General features: G+C 39.3%; 1 protein-coding gene across 6 annotated transcripts in view; it reads right to left on the reverse strand.

Annotated features, from left to right (window-relative positions):
* Positions 1-21,527, reverse strand: part of chl1a (cell adhesion molecule L1-like a) — a 60,003-nt gene that overhangs the window by 23,603 nt on the left and 14,873 nt on the right. For 5 of the 6 annotated variants that reach the window (XM_080031741.1, XM_080031746.1, XM_080031743.1 and 2 more), the window contains 15 exons: positions 11,489-11,670; positions 10,822-10,930; positions 10,483-10,670; positions 10,219-10,341; positions 8,582-8,752; positions 7,666-7,704; positions 7,351-7,465; positions 7,072-7,253; positions 6,780-6,914; positions 5,864-6,004; positions 4,393-4,504; positions 3,518-3,672; positions 2,570-2,735; positions 1,981-2,105; positions 1,669-1,773 (listed from right to left, as the gene is read on the reverse strand). In XM_080031741.1, coding sequence (XP_079887867.1) covers positions 1,669-1,773; positions 1,981-2,105; positions 2,570-2,735; positions 3,518-3,672; positions 4,393-4,504; positions 5,864-6,004; positions 6,780-6,914; positions 7,072-7,253; positions 7,351-7,465; positions 7,666-7,704; positions 8,582-8,752; positions 10,219-10,341; positions 10,483-10,670; positions 10,822-10,930; positions 11,489-11,570 — 1,948 coding nt within the window. In that variant the 5' untranslated portion in view covers positions 11,571-11,670. Of the gene's footprint in view, positions 1-1,668; positions 1,774-1,980; positions 2,106-2,569; positions 2,736-3,517; positions 3,673-4,392; positions 4,505-5,863; positions 6,005-6,779; positions 6,915-7,071; positions 7,254-7,350; positions 7,466-7,665; positions 7,705-8,581; positions 8,753-10,218; positions 10,342-10,482; positions 10,671-10,821; positions 10,931-11,488; positions 11,671-14,053; positions 14,278-21,527 lie in introns of those variants that run through there. The other variant, XM_080031742.1, reaches the window with a different exon arrangement.

Below are 21,527 nucleotides of genomic sequence, written 5' to 3' on the forward strand. Positions count from 1 at the left end.
TTTTAGACCTGTATATTTTTGTTTCTGCTTTTTGGTATTTCTGTGTCTCCAAATGATTTCAGAAAATAGCTCACATAGGACACAGTTGATTTAGCCTTAGTTTTCTTCTCAAAGTGCACCAGATTGATGCATTTTACTTTAAAAGGTTCAAATTTTTCTTCCGGGGGGGCATGCCCCCGGACCCCCCTAGAAGGTCCTGGGTCCCCACCGCTGTCTCTTCAATAACTTGGAAAAACACAGTAACCAACCATGTGTGTTTGGTTATTAAAAGTCACTAGACCAGGAGGGGGTTTAAGTACATGTTACCTTAAGTGATTTTGTATTTCATCAATAGAGATGTTGTGGTGTAGACTAACATGGCTTTAACGCATCTGTATTGTAAGACCGCCGCCCGGGGGAGGGGGGCCTACAAAACCTCTCAGCCCCAGGGCCTAGTGGCAGGTAAAAGCAGCCCTGCATGTAGGGAATAATAAATGTGTGAACGACAGAGTCATTTCAGAGGCAGCCATAGCTTTTAGCAATTTCTATGGCAAATTAACTACATTACATAAATACTTCAACACAAACCCACCTGGTACAGAGCCAAACTGTGCAAAGAGCCTCTTAACTGATGCCTGCTCCAAGATGTTTGATTATGCAAATAGAAAGACTACACAATGGATCCTCTTCAGGCGTGTCTATTCTCATTTCATTCTGATCACAGATAACACATATCAACATGTTAGCACCTCAAAAGAGGAGACATTTATCAATTGATATTTTTCTTATCATCAATCAATTCTAAAAATAATTTGAGTCCCTCCTTGAAGCCTCAATGAGACGCACGCTTCCCTGCCAGGATCCTAAGCACTGCACAGCTATTTGCAGCCATGGCTTGTTAAGAGAACAGTAGTAACACAGCTGTTGAATGTGTTGACTGTTGTTTTCACAGCAGAGGAGACATAACGTGTATTGATGTACTGAATGTAACTTGCAACAATATTCAACTATTCTAATCCTGCTTTTTAACAGCACTCTGCAGACTGTAGGTGCAGTTCAGCCTATTTTGGTACATCTTCCTTCAACACCTCAGTCACTGTGAATCTGGCTAAGTGCTATGTTCTGGCACAGTGTGTGTGTGTGTGTGTGTGTGTGTGTGTGTGTGTATGTGTGTGTGTGTGTGTGTGTGTGTGTGTGTGTGTGTGTGTGTGTGTGTGTGTGTGTGTGTGTGTGTGTGTGTGTGTGTGTGTGTGTGTGTGTGTGTGTGTGTGTGTGTGTGTGTGTGTGTGTGCATGTAGCTGTGGGTGTATACTTGATTTGCTGCTATTATTTACCTACCATTATGTTATTTTGTTTGTCTCTAGAGTGACTGAAGAAAAACTTCCAGCTCTGCTTGGACCATAACAATGGAATCTATTATATTCTACTACGTATATTATATACATTTTATTTTGTTTGTTTGCATGGTTTGCAATTTTTGTAATTTCACCATAATTTCACAGTAAATAAATGTAGGCTGTAAACTACGTGTAGCCACCAACAGTCAACGGAGTAGACCGAATTCACGCACCTTTTTATGATGTTCCAGAGTGAATCTTTGTTTCTCTTTTGCATTATTTAGCACCATTACAACACACCACGCTCTCACAGACGTCAGAATGTTCTACTTCTTCTACACCCACTCCCTACCTGTTACAGAGCTGTTGTGATCACTCCCAGGCACCCAGGACAGGCGAACATTTCTCGGACTCTTGAGTTCAGTTATCTCTACGTTTTGGGGAGCATCTGGGACATCTGAAACACAAAACACACAACACAACAACTGACAATTTAACAGACAAAACAGAGGAAGTTGTTCAACAGGGTATTGACATCCAAACCACAATGCAACACCCTGTTGTAAATGATTCATAGCGCTATCTATATTATGAGTCCTTTCAACTAATGTGTTATCAATAATGTATGACATTATATACATTATGATTAACAAACCCATCTTACCCAGTACGGTGAGTAGTGCAGTTGCGTTGACCTGGTCTATGCTGGTTCTGGCGACGCATGTGTATGTTCCCTGATCACTCAGATTCACGTTCATGATGTGTAGTTTGCCGTCGTCTACAAGGTATCTGAACATATGAGCACTTTTTTTTAGCATATAGATGGGATACAAAAGCAATCAGTGCAGTAGAAAGTACTCAGCGCGAGCACAACAAAGCTGCTCAATCCTCTACATTGTTATTGATTTTTTTTTTCATCTACATCTCAGTATCAAAACGCACTCAGTGATGATAGACAATCATGGATTTTATTTTTTTCAATGAAGAAAGTATAGTAGTTTGTGTTATGGTCCTACAAAAACTCTAGCATTTGTTTTAGATAAAACCCATACTGTATATAACACCTTAGTTTAGACATATTAATCAGCCAAACAAGACTTTTCTGAATCTGTATCGATTGTTTCTTTCCTAGCATTAGCATAGGTTTAAAGATACTTAACAAGCACAACCTGAAAACAAATTTTAATTCAACCTTTATTCATTCTCGAGAGATGAATAGAATGGAAACAGCTTCAAACCACCCAGCCACCCACCTGGAATTTTCCTCAAAGGAAAGTGGGATCTCCTCCCCATCTTTCCACCATAGCAGCTCAAAGGTGTTCTGCAGGCTTTCATCGCACTCTGCTCGGCATATCAACTGGGCTGTAGTCCCACTGATGATCCGCATGTCTCGAGGTTGATCTACAATTTCTGTGGGGTCTAAATAGTGGGTGGAGAGGCATGGACAAATTCACCAACATTAAACAGATTGGATGATGATATTTGTCTTATAAGGCTGCACGCAAAGAAAAATAATGGTTCCATAATTCCTGCCTTCTTGAAATAATAATCATTTATTTTGACTTGTTTTTTTCTCGCGGTAACTGCCCCCTTGATTTGTTGAAAAGTGGAATCAAAATGATAATGTATTGATATTGCTCTATAAATCTCATTGGTCATTTGCATTTATGAAATGACCATGAAAAAATCTACTAAATATGTTCCACCACATAATTATGCATGCTTATCGATGAAAGATGAATTTCTATTCTAAGATGCTAATAAATGTATTGGCTTTGCATCACGAGCACGTTCCAAATGCGCAAACAGAGACAGAAAACCTAGTTTCAGCTGCTTGATCAATCACAGCAGGGCATGTTGAAATTAATGTCCAAGAAATAAAATAGTTTTACCATCCAGATTAAAAACCATCTTTGTTATGTGATTTTGCAAAGCCTGCAAGCCAAAGTTTTATATTCAACAAAAGTCTTGCAAAAACAGATATAACAGAAGGCCAGGTCTGGTTATAAAATAAACACAGGGACTTTGATTTTAAAGGGTCAGTTCACCTATATAACAAACATTTTCCCCAGCCCTTGTCTAGCCAAGCATGTAGAAACATTCGAAAACTGTTTGTCATTTGGGCAAACAGTCCCTTTCATGAATAATTGTGTGCAGTCACCAGTACTACTAGGATAGCAACAATCATGTCACTAAGATACCTTTCACATCCAGCACAGCAGTGGCAACTGACTTTCCCTCCGTGTTCAAGGCAACACACACATATTTCCCACTGTCGTCTTTTTCCGTAGCGATGATTTGCAAAGATCCGTCATGGAGAGAAAGGAATCGTTCTCCCACGATGGTTTCTTTGACCCTATAAATAAGAAGAAAACAATTTGCAGCTCTTTAAACGCAGCAGAAAAGCAAATCATAGTTTGGATGATTTGCTACAATTTTTATTTCACAGTAAAAGTACTCGGTTTTAGATTTCAGCCCAAAGTTAATTATGTCTATTTGATTTTTATTTCAGGGAAAGCTTTATCTTCCATAGAGTCGTATTCATTATATTGTACATTATTTTTGTCATAATTATTTTTTTTATCTTTGAATTCCAGTTGATTAAAATGACTCCTTCTGTGAAGGAAGAAAAAAAAGCAGCAATTCTCATTGGTGTCATATGATCTAATAGAATCAGAAGAACTAACCTAATGAATGTGAGGGTCTTTGTAAAGTGAGTGGTGTTTTTTCACGGGCTGTCAGAGATCCTATTCCCATTTTGTAGAACTGTAGCCAAGCTTCAGCGCTAGTTAATAGAATTTAATTAGCTAATTTTCAAGAAACGGAAGAAGATTATCTCATTAACAGAAGGTAAGTGTCAACATCAGACTATATCAAGCAGACACCTGAAGCAGTGTGGCATTAATAACGTGACTCACTGCGGTGATACTGTGTGTGCTCTGGTTCATTCTTTAGACTACAGCACTGACATCTGAAACAGTGATTTTCTTTTGTCTCAACAAAATGTTCTGCAAAACTTCTCACTGACGGCTGTCACCGGGGCTAATAATACCTGTCCTCACTGGTAAGCACTTACCATGAGGTAGTGGGTGGTGGAGAGCCGAAAACACTGCAGTTCATGACGACGTTCCCTCCCTGCACCACAGCGTACTCTAGGTTGTCCATTGTCAGTATCCGAGGAGCCATGTCTAAGAGGAAGGGAGCAGGACGAGAAATTATAGATGCTCAAAGAAGTTGGAGAAGAAGAACACACGACTGAAAATGCAGATATAATTTGTATACAGGCACCAGAATCACAACCACTTGTAAACCTTCCAGAGCTGTAGCATTTCATATAGAGTGCCAAAGAAAGAAACCCTAATTTAAAAATCCCATTCACACTAGCAATAATGTAATTTGTGTGTTTGCGAGTGTGTGTGTGTGTGCGTGCGTGTGCGTGTGTGTGTGTGTGTGTATACACAAAGCAAACGGTGAGACGCGTTACCAAGTGATATTTATTTTTGAGTGTTGGAAAATGTGAGGGTAAAATACATGAGCTATATAATCTCAGAGGGGACTGACTACCCGGGATTGTTGTTCAAGGTGGTATTTCTAATAAGTGAGGATGTGGCTCAGGAGGTAGAGCGGGTCAACCACCATTCTATCCATCAATCCATCCATTAATCATTTATGTCAACAGTCAAATCCAGAGTAGCAAAAAGCTTGCAGAGCTAAATGGCAAAATATAGAACCTTGGGAAGGATGAGAAAGCAGCAACACATACAGAACATCTTCTATATACACTGGTATATGTTCCTTTATAAGGCAATTTTGTACGATCTGCCTCCTTATTTGTGTTCTCTAATGGTTCCTAAAAACAGTGCTCGTATCACTCGGTCTAGCAGTTTGATTATGTATAACGTTGCTCGGACTCGCACTGCGTTTGGTGAAAGTGCCTTTAAATCTTTTGCCCCCTCATCATGGTGTAAGCTACAGGAACACCTTAAACTGGAATCCCTTATCACCATGAACAATTACAAAAGCAGGATTAAGGACTATTTAACCGCAAACTGTACATGCTCGGTTACTGAACACTGACTTACTGCCAATGAGATTGATGCTTTGTGACTTTTTATTTTATTTTTATTTTTTATTGTGTTTTGTATAGAAAATATAGAACCTTGGGAAGGATGAGAAAGCAGCAACAAATACAGAACATCTTTTTTTTTATTTGCAGTGGCAGAACACCTTCTTCTACTGCCGTCAGCCAAAAATAAAGCTACATTGAGCACAAAGCTGAGTGACAAAATATTTCTATTTTGCTATAGCCAAAATTAATCCTGGGTTCTTGCCCAGGCTTTGACTTTCATGCTTTCATGGTTATAATCTTTACCATTACATTTGGGATCACATAAATCAATGTTTGTCGAGCGAATCAACCATTTCAAAATCTGAAGAAACAGTAAAACATTTCACAGTCCCTATAGGTGTACCTGATAAAGATAGAAGCCACTTGGTTTTATTAGCCAGTATCTATGTCCTCATGGGTATCCATGAGTAATACTCACTCATGACCATGATGTTAATGTTGGCCAGAACACTGCCGTGATGGTTGGCGGCGTCACACTGGTAGACGGCACTGTCCTCTGGTCTGGCATTACGGAGCACCACAGTGTCATCCAGCACTCGCCTGTTGTTCTGCGGGTCATCTGACAGCGACACGCAAACATTCAAATTATTTCACAAGGACTACGCTAAAGCACAACCATAATGGGGTTATCTTAACACTGATATTAATTATTATTATTTTTTTAAAGACCTCAGTTTGGGCTTAATAAAAGTGTGACGGTTTTTCACTAATGGAGAAAATAATGATCAGATCAATTGAAACTGGGCAGTATTCACTAAAAAACATACATGTTAACAAATTTGAACAAGGAACGTTGTCAGCAAATATGGCGTTACAGTGAATGAAAGTTGATGGTACGTTTTGAACAGTAAACCTTACTGGAATTTAATGTTATAAATAAAATCACATTATGCAAAACTAAAATAAAAGCCATGGAAATGAACCAGGAGAATACATCAAATATTTACAGAACTGTGTGGGGATTGCAGAATACACCACTCCTGCAGCGAGTTGTGTTAGTTCCTGATGAGAAATATAATAACTCCAATAAATATATTAGTGTTTCCTGTTTTCTTACATGTTCAATCAGAATCAGAAAAGACTCATGTTCTTTTTAATGGTACCAGTGCATACTTATTTTTCAGTGCAGCAGTAAGTATTCTAAATTCTTTAAAAAATCCTTCTCTGTCAAAGAAATCAAGGCCGTCTCCTGAGCTCTTAAGAACACCTGGCAGAGCAGCTGCTTGTGGACTGTGCAGCTCAGGGTTTTGTGTGGCTAAAAGTTTTGCCGCTCTGCCCCTCCGGCGCATTGGCAAAGGATGCATAAAACCACAGCTACAATGACTCCCACCCACCTCTGAAAAGTTCTCCATTCCTCCTCCATGTGATGTCTGGCGGTGGTTTTCCACTGACCGAGCACTTGATGTGAACATCAGACCCGATCACAGTCAGCTGGCCCTGGGGAAGCTCCGTCAGCCACTTTGGCGGCTCTGAGGGGGGGGGGACACACGTTAAGAAGAACCTGGGTTTGGTTTGATTGGAATCAAAGCAGCTGCCATGTCTGCGTCCATAGCTTCTTTTTGTTTTGAAACCAAAACAAATGCAACCCACAAATGCATGCATCATTAGCTGCGGGTGTTGACTCACCTTCCACTAATACATCAAAGTAGTGGACAGCCTCTCCTTCAGAGTTTCTGGCTGTGCACATGTACTTCCCCCCGTCACTCTCCTCCACAGCTGATATTCTCAACAGCTTTCCAAAGTTGATTACTTTGGCCCGTGGAGGAATCTTGTCTCCCATTTTGATCCATTTGACCTTTGGAGTCGGACTATGAAATGAAACAAACGCGTGTTGTGACGTGATGACACAGTATACATAGCACAATTGTGTGGTTGCGGTTGTCAACACAAGGCATGTATACGTACTATCCCTCTGGTATACACTCCAGCTGCAGACTCTCTCCTTTCAACAGCACCTTCTCAGACTGGACACCAGAGGGCAGCAGCAGGCCAGGTATTCTCAATGGGGGGGCTACAGCTACTGTTCAAAATAAGAAGGTCGCCTTCCTTAATCATGTTTTTTTTTTCTTCATTTAAAGCAATCAATGATTGAATCTAGACACAAACTTATAATCCTGTTCATCTGTCATCTACAGCTTTTCGCAACATGCAAACTATGTTGCCTATTCACATGATATGAAGAGTGTTTTTCTACACTTTGAAGATGGTAAAATCTCTCACCTGCATTGTCGCTGTCAGCAGATATGTTGTCAGGTTTCACTGGAATAAACCAAACAAAATGCAGTGAGAACAATACTAGTAGGGGCAGTGGTGGTTTGTTTTAACGGGAATGTATTTCTCAACCCGGCGTCACAGCATAGTTTCTTAGAGCACAGACATGACAAGACAAGCCCTGTCTATCAGTAAAGGAACATCTTCAAAATAACAATAAAAATATGTGGAAATACAGTATATGGGAAATACATGCAAACGTTGTTGTTTTTTCAAACTGCCAAAAAATTCTAAAATGGGCTGTTTATTTATTTTTTTTTTGAGGCGGAGTCGTCCATTCCGGAGAATGCGTGTTGTCTTTTTTTTTGGTCAAAATGAGTGAATATCCCGGTCTTGTAGCACTGTTGTCTGTTTATTGTTGCTTGTTGTGTTGTGTTTGTACATTTGTCTTTAAAAAGAAAAAAATATATAAACAGAGCTTTAAAAGAAAATTGTGAATATCAGCTCCAGTCTGATATCTGTCCATACTGTTTGTTCAGTGCTGAAAGAAAATCCAATGTTAATACACAGCTTAGGCTCTGTAAACAGCCATGTTGCTAGCTACGGTGGGCCTCTGTTTACATATCCTTTGTGGAAGCTTTACAGGGCCTAGCCTATGAATTTAAAACCGTTTTTTTTGTGCAGACACAGTAGAGACAGGTAGAGGAACGTGAGGAGAGATTCACAGATTTTGACCAAAGGTGACCCAAGCGTTTTCCAGAATTGCTAACTCAAGGATCTGTGTTTAAAGCTGAGGAAGTTCAGCATGTTGGATTTTGGTTAAAGACACACACACACACACACACGCACACACACACACACACACACACACACACACACACACACACACACACACACAAACACAATGTTACTGTTGTAAACCTACAACTGTTGACCACCACAGCCATGGAGGTTTTCTGGACTATGGTGCGTATCTTGGTGAAGGCAGCATGGCAACCGTAGTCCTCACGGCTGTCGTTCTGTAAGGCATTAGAGAAGTACAGGTTGCCATCAATGCCCATGGAAACCCTCTCATCCTGCTCAATGTGCTGGAGACCTGGAAAAGAGCATATTTGGATCAAACATATGCAATCCTATGAAGACAATGTGCGTGTATAATATCAACCAATGTTTCTACAGATTAAATTTAACAAGGGGAAAAAGTAAGCATTTGTTAAGAAACACCCTCATAATGAGACTCAAGTCACATGATGACAAATTACAACCCATTGTGGCCTGATATAGGCTAATGGAAATGCCCTTAAGAGCTTCCTTGTATAGTGCTGTTGAACTAATAAATACACACTGGCAGCATATTTGGTTTCCATAGAGAAAGTATTGAATTCACGGTTCAGTGACACTCTGTCTCAGTCCGTGGTCAACCCATTCACGGAACCTAAAAGTTTCATTAAAGACATAGCCTCAAGCAATTGGTTGTTAAGTCAATGTTCAAGGCAAGTAACATGTATAACACTAAGTTCTGATTTATCTTACGTGGCACTCTAGGGAGAGACGGCGTCACAAGTACCAAGCAAATCTTTTTTTATACAACTAACTCTCATGGACTGCATGCAGAAAAATAAAGATGTTCTGCTGGCATTGGGTCTCTCTTAGCATGTTCGAGGTGGCAATTGTTGTGACACTCCCTCCACGTATTTGAAAATAATAGAGGGAGAGAGTACGAAACAAAGACTCGGATCAAAACTTTAAAACAAGAATTGTGAAGTGTTTTCATTCACTGGGCCCCATGCCCCTAGGCACAGTCCTTCTGAGCACTTAAAGAACTCTGTCTGACATCAGTCAGGTTTGCTGGAGGTGGCTGGGGAGCTCTCGAGGGGTCGAACAAAAAAGCTCAGCCCTCACTGACAAAGCACTTCAGACAGAGCACTTCAAATGAGGTGACTTTTTACACATTCAATCACCTTCTTTGGCTGTGGAGGGACGAAAGGGGCCCTGGTGTGAGGTAACCTTGTGGGCCCTCAAGTATATATCTTTCTTTAACTGTCCTTATTGTCAAAATAAACTTCAGGAAGGTGTGATGTAGAGAGACCTTCACACTATCCACACTGTCCTTTTCGCCACCTTTACTGTGTGCAACCGAGTACAACACCACCAATGCCTTTGAGAATAGACTGTCCAAAAGTGTGACATTGTTATCCCCATTTGCACGTTTCACAGCATGTCACCCCACTCACTGACAGAAAGCTTGAAGTGTGGCCATCCATTGGAAACAGGCTTACACTGTTCTGCCTGTAGACATGGCCCGGGCAACACGTTGTGCGACTTAGTTCATTTAGAGCGTGCTAAAGTATTTGCAATAGTCTTCACTGGAAAACAAGATCAAGCCGGATGAACCAGGAATTGAACCGAGGAGAAGGCTGTGGTAGGTGAATGTTTCACCCCTTCCACCAATGTACCATAAATGTAAGTTTTTTTTTTTGGGGGGGGGGGGGTGAACCAACCAACAGATACTGTATAACAACCATAGAAATCCAAAGCATAAGCAGTTGATTCTTGGCTTACCAATAGACATCCAGTAGATGGTAATTGGGGGCACACCTTCTGGAGGGTTGCAGTGCAGGATAATTGGATCTCCCTCGTCCACAACAACGGGATACAGTGTCTCCTTCGGAAACTTAGGGATTTCTTATTAAAAAACAAAACAAAGGCATACATTAAACAACATGGAAACCATATCATGAAAACTCAAAAAAAGAACGCTTAGAAGGAAAAGCATTAGTCAGCAACTTCACATGAGAGACAATGTTCTTTTGTATTGTTTCTCACTGGGAACTATCAGTTCAATCTCCTCCGTTATGGCGGTTCCCAGCTTGTTGGAGGCGTAGCAGCGGTATTTTCCCTGACACTGGACGAGGTGCCTCTTGTGAAGCACAAAAGTGCCCCGCGTGTGGCGCGTCTTGTTGGTCGTGACATGGGGAGGGACAAAGTCTTCGCCATCCTTCGTCCATCTGTATCTGTTTACAGAATAAAACGTACAGTGGGTTTCCAGCGAATTGATCACTGTTACACAGAATGTTAGGTGTCACTGATGAAAGCTATGAACATATTTACTATGTGATGATATTATTATCATAGATCATCAGAGATCATTTTGATGTTACTTACTCTGGTGGTGGGTTGCCCCTGGCCTCACACCTGATTGTTATAGTCTGGTCATATGGAAGGGCAATAATGGGACCAGATGTGTGAGTTATTAAGGTTGGAAGCTGCTCCACTATAAAACGAAGACACATTCGGGCAACATGGTCAAAATTCAAAAGCATGTTAAACGATATGGTTATCAAGTTTCTATAACAATATTACTGCTTCATATCCCTACTTTCTAACTGTCCTGTATAAGGTTGAGAAGTCAGTAACATGGCAAAGTTGTATGCCAACAATAAGACATAATCTGGGTTAATGAACTTAAATAGCAGACCAGGATTTGACTGCTAAGCACTTTTAGTCGTAAACTAAGAAACCTCAGCTGAAACACTTCTGACTTAAACAATTTACTTTCAGCTGTTATTTCATAGGCAATATTTAAAAAAGCTGCACATATTTATACTCAAGCAGGATAGACAGCTACAAATATGAACACACTTTTTTTTTTAAATGTTATGATACTCAAAATAGAGAGAGGGGAAATTCAATATTTCACATTGAGTAAGCAGTTCAATTTACAAAATGAGCCTTCCATGTCAATCAAGCCAGTGAGTCGACTCTTCATATTAACTGGAGATGTAGCAATTCAGTAAGCGTGACCTCAATCAGGAGTGTGTGACAGTCTTACCTTCCAGAGGGATATCAAGGCCCGTGGCTCTGGGGGTCAAGGCCAGAAGCAGAACAAGCCACAGGTTCCCCACCAACCTCATCCCTACCCTCCACTGGTCGATGGAGACAGCAGAGATCAGGAGTAGACCGTGTTGCTGCAGATCACCTGGTATCACTTAGAATGTCTATGGCACAGAGGACCTGGATGAGTAAGATACAAAAAAAATAAAATAAATTGTCATAAGTCGACAGAAGCCAAATAAAGGCAGCGCTGAACAAACATCTCAGAGGGAGAGTTGCTTTTCTCTTAGTTGGCTTTGAATAATCACACTGGAGTAACCATAGGCACAACAGGCCAAGAGAAAGTTAAAGAAGAAGAAAAAAGACCAAGACAAATATGTAAATAACATTTGACAACGTAGAAATGCATCAAGCAAACATACTGTGTGTAGTTCTATGATATTCCCATTTATTTTTTCAAAAATATTAATAATAATTAACGTTGATAATTTCATGTAAATTTGCTGTTACTCAGGGTAAGTGTTTCGAAAGTAAATTGAGATGACTTTAAGGCAAGGCAAGGCAAGGCAAGGCAAGTTTATTTATATAGCACAATTCAGACACAAGGCCACTCAAAGTGCTTTACAGGGGCAAGATTAGAATACATAAAACACATTATAAAACATTGAAAAGCGAATAAAAGAAGCAAATAAAAAAATAAAAATAAATTAAAACTCGATTTAAAAACATAGCAAATAAAATGAAAATTGCAAGTTAAAAAGGAAACAAAAAAGTCTTCAGACTCGATTTAAGCACATGACATTGTGCTGAATGAATGTGAAGGGCTTAGCACTCAAAGGTAAAACAGTCACAAAGGCATAGCAGAGAGTATCAGCAATGGACTAAATCTTTTCATATCAAATACATCCTTATTACTACTTTAATCCGATAAATTAAATTTCAGCTGTTTGCACATTGAATATCCTTCATTTGTTGTCTATAAAAGTAATAAGGCCTTCAGAACCCGTGCTAAATTGATTGAAATTTGCCATTGAGGACACTAGCTATTTAGAGTAATTTGTTCCTCATTGTTGTGATGTCGCAGCAAAACACAGCAGACCATTTGTCCTGAGATTACCCTTTGAACTGTAAAGTCTGGCTGGTGGTTTGGCATGGCATGCTTACAGTTAACACGCCTGGCACAAAACCTCTGTCTGCTACGCTTGCAAGATCCAAGATGGCAGACTATAAATTGGCCTAAGCCCGTCAGTATTTCACGGCTTAGTTCTCGTAGTGCTGAGACTGTGGCAGCAGCACTGGCAGAGCCAAATGAGTTCAACCTCTAGCTAATCCGGCTATCAAGAGAATAAAGGCAGGGAGATCCAGCCGTCATACAGTACACTGCTTAAATATGCTACTCAGGGTTCTTCTAAGGACACAAAGCTGCATGCGTTGCCCCTTCTTAGTGAGAAAGGTTAATGTAGTAATTGTTTTAGACTGGATGCAGGATTAATCTGCTTGAATGTAGAATCAATTAAACAAATTGAGAGATTGGGGCAGAGTATTACGGTATTTGCCATAAGGACTTTTTGTGATTATCTTCCGCCGGATTGGAGTGGTAAACAAAGCTTGTTATATGTGTGTACCAGTGGAGTAAACATACATTTTCATGCTGTAACAAAGCTGTAAGCCTTTGTCATTCTTAGTCTCTAGACTGCATACTGTGTCTCTAACACAGAGGCACACACACACACACACACACATACAGATTTGCATTAGGGACCACCCACAGTACTGTCGGCTAGTAAAAACGGCAGGCAAAAGCAAGTCAGAACTTTAGTGACAGTGTTGTGATTTGAATCACAGACAGAAAACTCCATTCGGCCTTGTTAGGTAGGAGGCCCGCAGCCCACATGAGAGGTGGGACTTTATAACAAGGTTTGTGTTGATCCTGGCAGAACAGCAACAGCCTAACCAGCAACTTTCATTCATGTGCAGCACATCCAATGCCTTGTGCACACCCGAGTCACCTTTAGTTTGGACAAATTACTAAGGTTTATTTGCATTCTGGGATCTTTAAACCTGCAACTTTAATGGTATCTCAAACAAATCTGACATGGTCCGTTCAAAAGGCAAAATCCTTTGAAGGAAGAAAGGGGTGGAGTCCCTGTGATAACAAAACACTTGTTTTGGGAGCAATAGATCTATTACCTGAACACATGGCAGATCATGGCCACAAATCCGTAAGGATTGTGTTTTCTAAGCCAATAGTTGGCCAGGGCATGAAGAGTGTGATTACTACATGACTAATCCCTACCAACACACACTGTATACAATGACTCTCCCCCCTCCCTTCTCTTTAAACTCCAACTCAGTACAACTTCCCTCAGACAAACCAGCATTCCTACATTCTATGTATATTATCTGCAAAGTCCAGACATGCAGAAATGATACACACACACATTACTCTACTCAAACACATTAAGTACAGAAATAAATCATTTCCATAGGACAAATAACAGCAGACTTTTCATGAAGTAACCAATACTGGTAGGTATTGCTTATACTTCCAAGTTCAACTTACTGGCTTTTAAATCACTCCACATCTCGAGTCCACCTCAAGCAGAGGCCCAGGGGAGGCTGCACTACAAGACCATAGAAGGAGTCCAGTACACGTGACAGCAGGACCATCAAGTCCAACAACTCTCTCTCAACCAAAATCTCTCTGACATGTCCTTCGTCCTCCACCTCACGTTTGCTCCTTTGCTGGCTCACACGGACACGCCTCCCTGCCCGCCCCTCCACTCAAGCGACTGAAGCAGCGACAGGAGACTCGCTCTAGTGACATATGTCTCCAAAGCTTCTCACTTGGAGGGAGGCTCGCTAAGCCTGTGACAATGACTGGGACAAAGCTTGCACTGCGGGGCTACTCAGTGAACATTAAAAGAATGGGGCGGAGAGAGAGGAAGTTCAGGCATGTTTCTGGCTCTCTCTTTCTCTCTCTCTCTACATCTTTTCCCAGATCCATCCAACCATCCCGCCATCCACAAACTATGCACGCCAATTTACACCCGGCTACGTCTCAGTGATTTTAATGCAACGTGTCTCTTTAGCTCCATTGAAAAGGGAAGGAGCATCATCTCCTCTCACTGGACCAGAGCTTTTGTGGAAGTGTACTTTCATTTCTATGTAGTGCTCCGGGGTATTGATAGATGAAGGCAAGGCAAAGGGGAGAACATGCCTGAAATAGACATGATATTGTTGATAGCAGCCTGGCAGGAAGTTCTGCAACATTTGATTCAGTTTTTTCTTTCCATTCACTGTATTTCTATCACGCAAAGATATTATCTTGATGTGTAGCAGATTCAGTTCAATCTGTATTGCTCCTAAAGCTATTCATACAATTTGAATACTTTTCTATGCAGAAGTCTCTGGTGTTAAGTATCTGTAATGCTCTCAAAAGTCCCCATTTATACTCCAAGGAGTAAAGTAGGGATGTGAGATATAGGTAGCATCACATACACTGTCCTGGGTTTAAAATGTTTTTCCTTTTTTTTCCCAAACAGCTCCTCATTGTACTCGGACTAATGGAGATTGTATCTGCAACTCAATTTTCTAAGTGTAATTGAAGGGAACTGTAGGGGAGACCGGGGTAAGTAGGCACACTTTTTACTCTAGTGAGAATTGCTCATCACCTGGACGTCTTTCAATAGTCATTCCTACATTAAATTGAAGCATAAGGTGTTGGCTTGAAATGTGAACCCCTCACTTTTTCTAACTTATTGTAATAAAGAAGAAATTTACCATCAAAGACACTCTAACACATTGTGACAACCAACCTCATCAAGGGGTCGGTTTTCACACACCATGGGGTTGTTTCTCACAATGTTATCTTTATGGGAAAAATCTTAAAAAGAAGGCAAGAAAGCAGAACTACATTTGAAAGTTTAATTTCATTGTCAAGTTGAAAAATAGGCCTACATAACTTTATGCACCTTAACACAAAATGAGCAAGGAATTAACAAAAATGAAATCCATATTAAGACCAACCTACTGTATGTAACAACATAAAGAACAAATCAAATAGGTCTAACAATAATAGCCTACTCAACTAGGATACACACATTCACTATCTGAGTTACAGTGATGGCAAATGTAGGGTCTGCTCACTAACTAAGCAGAGATTGTGTGCCCACTGGTTGCACATACAACACTTCTCCCTTACCTCCCCTGAACAGGTTCTGGAGAATGTTTCCATACAAACCAAACACAAACTATCCTCTTCATCTGATGAAGATTCCTCCTCCTGTTTCTTTCTCTTCTGTTTCTTGTTCCCCAGCTGGGGTGGAGTGCACTGGGGTGCAGTAGCCTTGGCAACTGGTCTAGTTTGGGATGCACTGGGTCGTTTTGATTTTGTTGCCCTTCTTCTCTTTTGCATGCTAGCTGCCTTTCCTGCTCAATTCTCTCCTTCTCTGGGGTGTCAGTGAGGATACAGCTTGACATTTTCTTTTGTTATTGGGTTCCTTTCCTGGCTGCACCCTTTGGATAACATGTGACAACCAACCCCTCAAAAAATTTGACGACCAACCCCAACTGGAATTTATTGCTAGCATCAAGGCCAACAACCATCTGACAACTAATTAGCTTGTTAAAAACAATCTAAACTATAGCTTACCCTTCACATTTTTTTTAGGGTAACAAGTGTTTTGTTATAAACCCATTGTGTAAAAGCCTAGAAGAAAAATACTGAGGAGCTAAATATTTTCAATTTGACATGAAAAACACTAAAAGTCCTCTCACCTCAAATCCAGCAGTCTAACTCCAAGGAAGACTATGTAGGTGACCTCTGATCCCAGTTGTGGATATTTACATACCAAAATTTAACAGACAGTGCCTTCTGGTTCCGAGATATAACGATTGTGACAACCTACCCGTGTGACAAATTACCCCGTTCTCCCCTACTTATATACTTTCCTACTTTTTTACTTTTAAACCAGTGTCTCATTCGGAGTTGAATGTGTTTTGACCTGGAGTCATTCTCGTATTGACACAGGTCATTTAAGCCATGTGTTATCACTTCAAACCGACCTGTTCCATGTTTGGGAGAGCAATGATGCCTCTGTAAACAGAGGGAAAATAGGAACAAGGAAAAAAAGGAACTTGCATATTCACTCAAAGTTCAACATGCTATGTAGACATGGGGCCATGTGCACAAGAGATTAATGTACATCAAGAGACAATAGCTGTTGAATGGCCAAACAGACATGGTCTTGTCTGTGTACATATACACAGAGTCACCTGGCTGTATGTTGTGGGAACTGGGAAAAACTTAGCTCCAAAACCAAGGATAATATAGCAGAAATGACCAAAAAACTTGATGGTTCCAGCTTTTCCAGTTTAAAGATGTTCTACTTTACTCCGTTTACATGAGATATATTTTTGGATGTTTTGGGCTGGACTGTTGACATACCCGAGACATTTGAAGGCATCATTGTTTGCTATTCTCCTTTTCTTTATAGACCAAAACCTAATTGAAATTTTAAAAAATTAACCTCAGATTAAGTTCAAATTAAAATAGGTTGCAGATTTTAACATTACTGACCTGCCATATCAGACTGCTGATGCCAATATATTATTTCCTTGTAAGTGTCACATCAGACAAATCAATTCTGCGTGGTAATCTGCATTTTGGACACTTTTGTCCTTTGATATCTTTTATATTTCACCATTCATCTGTTTGTCATGGATTCCATTCGGAAAATTCTTCTACAAATAATATGTAAACGTATTATCACTCCCAGCTGACTGATGTCACCTAGACCCTCACATAGGCTAATGTTATCCATCAAAGAAAATGCACAGGATTTTTGCCAAGTGCTTTTTCCTACTCATGGCAAGGCAAGGCAAGGCAAGTTTATTTCAAAAGCACATTTCGGACACAAGGCCATTCAAGGTGCTTTACAGATGCAAGAACAAAATACATCATGACCGTTTTCATTGTGTTTGTTAAATTAACACGAATGTTAAAACAAACAACAGACGTCTTCACCAACATCTCAGTCCCCTGAGGTGACTAACTGAATGCTGCCCTGCCCCTGTGCTTTTGTCATAAAGCATTTCCTCTCCAGCAGCCCTTGCCTCTGGTGCTTTCTGATAATTACAACTCTCGATCTGTCTTTTCAGTAGCGCTCACGTACACAGTCATTACAAAATACCTTCCAAAGAAACGTACACAAAGCTTGGAATGCAATGATAAGAGATAACCGGGTTACAGTAACTAAAAATATGTGTGCGTACATATGTAATAAGTATAATGAAAGAAAAGGGCTGACTTACGCCCAGGGCACACCTAAGTATGTACAGTAAATATATTACGACAGCTAAGGTTGTGGCCCATTCAATGGTTCTATTACTTTTTTTAAAAACACCGTTTGAAATCCCAATAACAAAGCTTCCTGAGTATTAACACATGCAACCCTATGTGTAGACACAATAAAGGGCATCCTGATGAGCTTTGCTGTCAAAATAGACAATGACAGCTATGATGGAGGAGGTGTCATAAACATCTGCTGGGACTGACAGAGAAGAAGTCAACTAGTAGAATGCTTTCTCCTGTTTGCTTTATGTAAGTACACAAGCCTTTTAAAAGCTCGATGGGTTGGGCAACTAGGCGTCTCATTCCTAAAATTCAGGACGTTAAACACGAATGTGACAGTAAAGAATGAGTAGTGGAACCAGAGGTGATACAAGAGTACAAAAATATTCTACTCAAGTAAAAGTATGATTACTTGGATGAAATTTTACTTAAGTAAAAGTAAAAGTACTGGTCTAAAAATAAAGTAAAAGTTAAAAAGTAGCTGATTTCAAATGTACTTAAAGTACAAGTTACTAGTTACTTTTTAACAGCGGGAGGGGCGGGGGTCTCTTCTGTGTAGGGCATTATTAGACAAGGGGATATAAATCTCAAATTGTTTTTGTTTAATTAGCCTAATGCAACACCTTTACAAATTAAAGAGTACAAATTAAACAAATCATGTTGCGATGTATGGATGTATACTGTGTCATTATACTTAAGATAAGCAAACATGGAGCAAATAGTCTGTTGTTAATGAGGGAATTTAACCGGTTTACAGAACTTAACAGACTGCAGCTGCAGTTCAATTCAATTCAATTTCAAATTCTTTCCTTTTATCGCCTGTTTAATAATGTAATTGTGTATAATTGATCTAAACCTTAGTTAGGCTGCTCGATTTAGACTAAAATCATAATCATGATTATTTTGATTGACATTGTGTAATCACAATTATTATAGACAAGTATTCATTGATTTAAGAACATCATGCTTATTTAACATTTGACACCATGACTTTGGACTTTAAACATTTCCTAATTGAACTGAAAACAAGGAAAATGCAAATACGTAAAAAATATTTTTAATAATTGAATAAAATAAGTGTCAAAATCAAAATAAACCGTTGCAAATGTTGTTGATAGGGCACTTCTTTTGCTAGCAGGAATCTACAGTGCATTCCAAATTATTATGCAAATTATATCTTTCTCAGATTTTCCTAAATAGTCGATGCAAATGACAGTCAGTATAATTTTCAAGTCATCAAGCGTTAAAGTATGATTCAAATTCTATTGAACAAACCTCCAAATGACAACGGTATTTTTTTCAAAAATCAAAAACTCAAAATGGACCGTTCCAAATTATTATGCACAACAGTTTCTAAACATTTTATAGGCTGTAAAGAAATAAAAATGGTCATTTGTTGAATTTGCAGGATGTGAAGGTCATATTTAGTGAAATCAAAAGCTATTTCAATCAAAAACATCGGTAACACTTTATAATAACTATCCGTTGTAACTTGTTAATAGATCATTAGTAAACTCTTAGTTAATGATTTATTAATGATTTGTTAAGTGTTTGTTAGCAGTTTTTTAAGGATTTATAACAATACCTTACAGACAGTTAATAGACCATTAATAAACTTTTAGTTAATTGGTTATAAATTACTTGTTAAATGACAGTTAACCGTTTGTTAAGGATTTATAACTGTGCTTTATAGCATCGCAAAGGGCCATTAGGACGGATAATCCATGACATTGCCGTGATGTATGGACATTAAATGTCCCTCTGAAATTCTGTTTATCCAGTGTTTACCACAAAAAGTTCCCAAACCTCATGGGTTTGTATGTTGTTGTATACTTTTGTATACTACTGTTATGCCATGTGATAGCTCAGTATGTGTGTTTCTATAGATTAAACACAATGTTCAACATTTCATCTGTGGTGTTTCTTTGGTAAAAAACAGTACACAGAACAGCCTATGGGTGGAACAAGGTTGAGGTACAAAAATTTGATATTTTAAATATCATGTCAAATTTCTGTACCTTGAACTTGTTTCACCCATGTGCAGTTTTACAAAGTTTCACTGGTATTAGTAGAAGGATAACAATCTATTAACAACTGATCTGTAAAGTGTGAGTTAATATATTAGTTAAAGGCCTACTTCACCGGTGGGAATATGAAGGTGTATTGAATTCTGAGATCCTATGTAGTATAAATATGCATTTTTTTTTAAATTGGTTCATCCTAGCCTGAGAAAAGGCAGAAAGAGTATTTTTTTTAACCCTATATTTCTCGTGACATCACAGAAAGAGAAATATAGGGTTAAAAAAAACGTACTTTGTAAATATTACTGTGATGTCTTTTACTGTGACATCACAGTAATATTTACAAAGTACCTTTTTTTTAACCAGTTTATATTACATACAGAGATATGATTTAGTCACGAGAAAGAGAAATATAGGGTTAAAAAAACACTCTTTCTGCCTTTTCTCAGGCAAGGATGAACCAATTTCAATTTTTTTTTGCACATTTATACTACATAGGATCTCAGAATTCAATACACCTTCATATTCCCACCGGTGAAGTAGGCCTTTAAGTATTAGTTAATAGTTTATATATGTTATTGGGACGTTATTCTAAAGTTGCAACTATTCCTCATTTACAAACAATTAATAAATGAGGAATAGTTGCAACTTTAGAATAACGTCCCGATAACACATATAAACTATTAACTGATACTTAATAAGTCATTAGTAAGTAATTCACTACTAGCTTGAAAATTATCTATCGGCTATCTATAAAGCACAGTTATAAATCCTTAACAAACAGTTAACTGTCATTTAACAAGTCATTTATAACCAATTAACTAAAAGTTTATTAATGGTCTATTAACCGTCTGTAAGGCATTGTTATAAATCCTTAACAAACTGCTAACAAACACTCAACAAATCATTAATAAATCATTAATTAAGAGTTTACTAATGATCTATTAACAAGTTACAACGGATAGTTATTATAAAGTGTTACCAAAACATCTTAACAGGCCAAGTTACATGTTAACATAGGACCCCTTCTTTGATATCACCTTCACAATTCTTGCATCCATTGAACTTGTGAGTTTTTGGAGAGTTTCTGCTTGAATATCTTTGCAGGATGCCAGAATAGCCTCCCATAGCTGCTGTTTTGATGTGAAGTGCCTCCCAACCTCATAGATGTTTTGCTTGAGGATGCTCCAATAGGGTAGCCTGGAAATCCTGACCCTGATATCTTGAACGATAGAGGGTCTGGCGACGATCAATAGTAATTTCCAACTCTAGGGGCGGCTCCTACTCGTGCATTTCAAATGCCACTGCACGCAGTTGGATAGCACTACAACCAATCAGAGCGATGCACAAGTGACGTAAGCCCCGTTCGTTTAGCGAACAGCTGTTAAACTGTTCAATTAAACGTTTGCCGTTGTCGGTCGGCAAAACAGAACATTCCACTTACTTGCTAGTGAAAGCTATGAGTCCCGTCTTCCAATTCGTTAAGGGTCGAGGCCAAAGCAGTCTCAAACTCACACAACATATCCGCAGCCATCTTTGATGTTTACTATCACAGCTTCGACGTCGCATGCACGTCACTGTCGTCATCCGGTTACGTCCTCCCCAGAGCACCATATAAAGGGCTCTGGCGCGCCCATATTAGATAGAACCAATTGAAACGT

Source organism: Ammodytes marinus (genome assembly GCF_949987685.1).
Source record: "Ammodytes marinus genome assembly, chromosome: 7".
Taxonomy (NCBI): domain Eukaryota; kingdom Metazoa; phylum Chordata; class Actinopteri; order Uranoscopiformes; family Ammodytidae; genus Ammodytes; species Ammodytes marinus.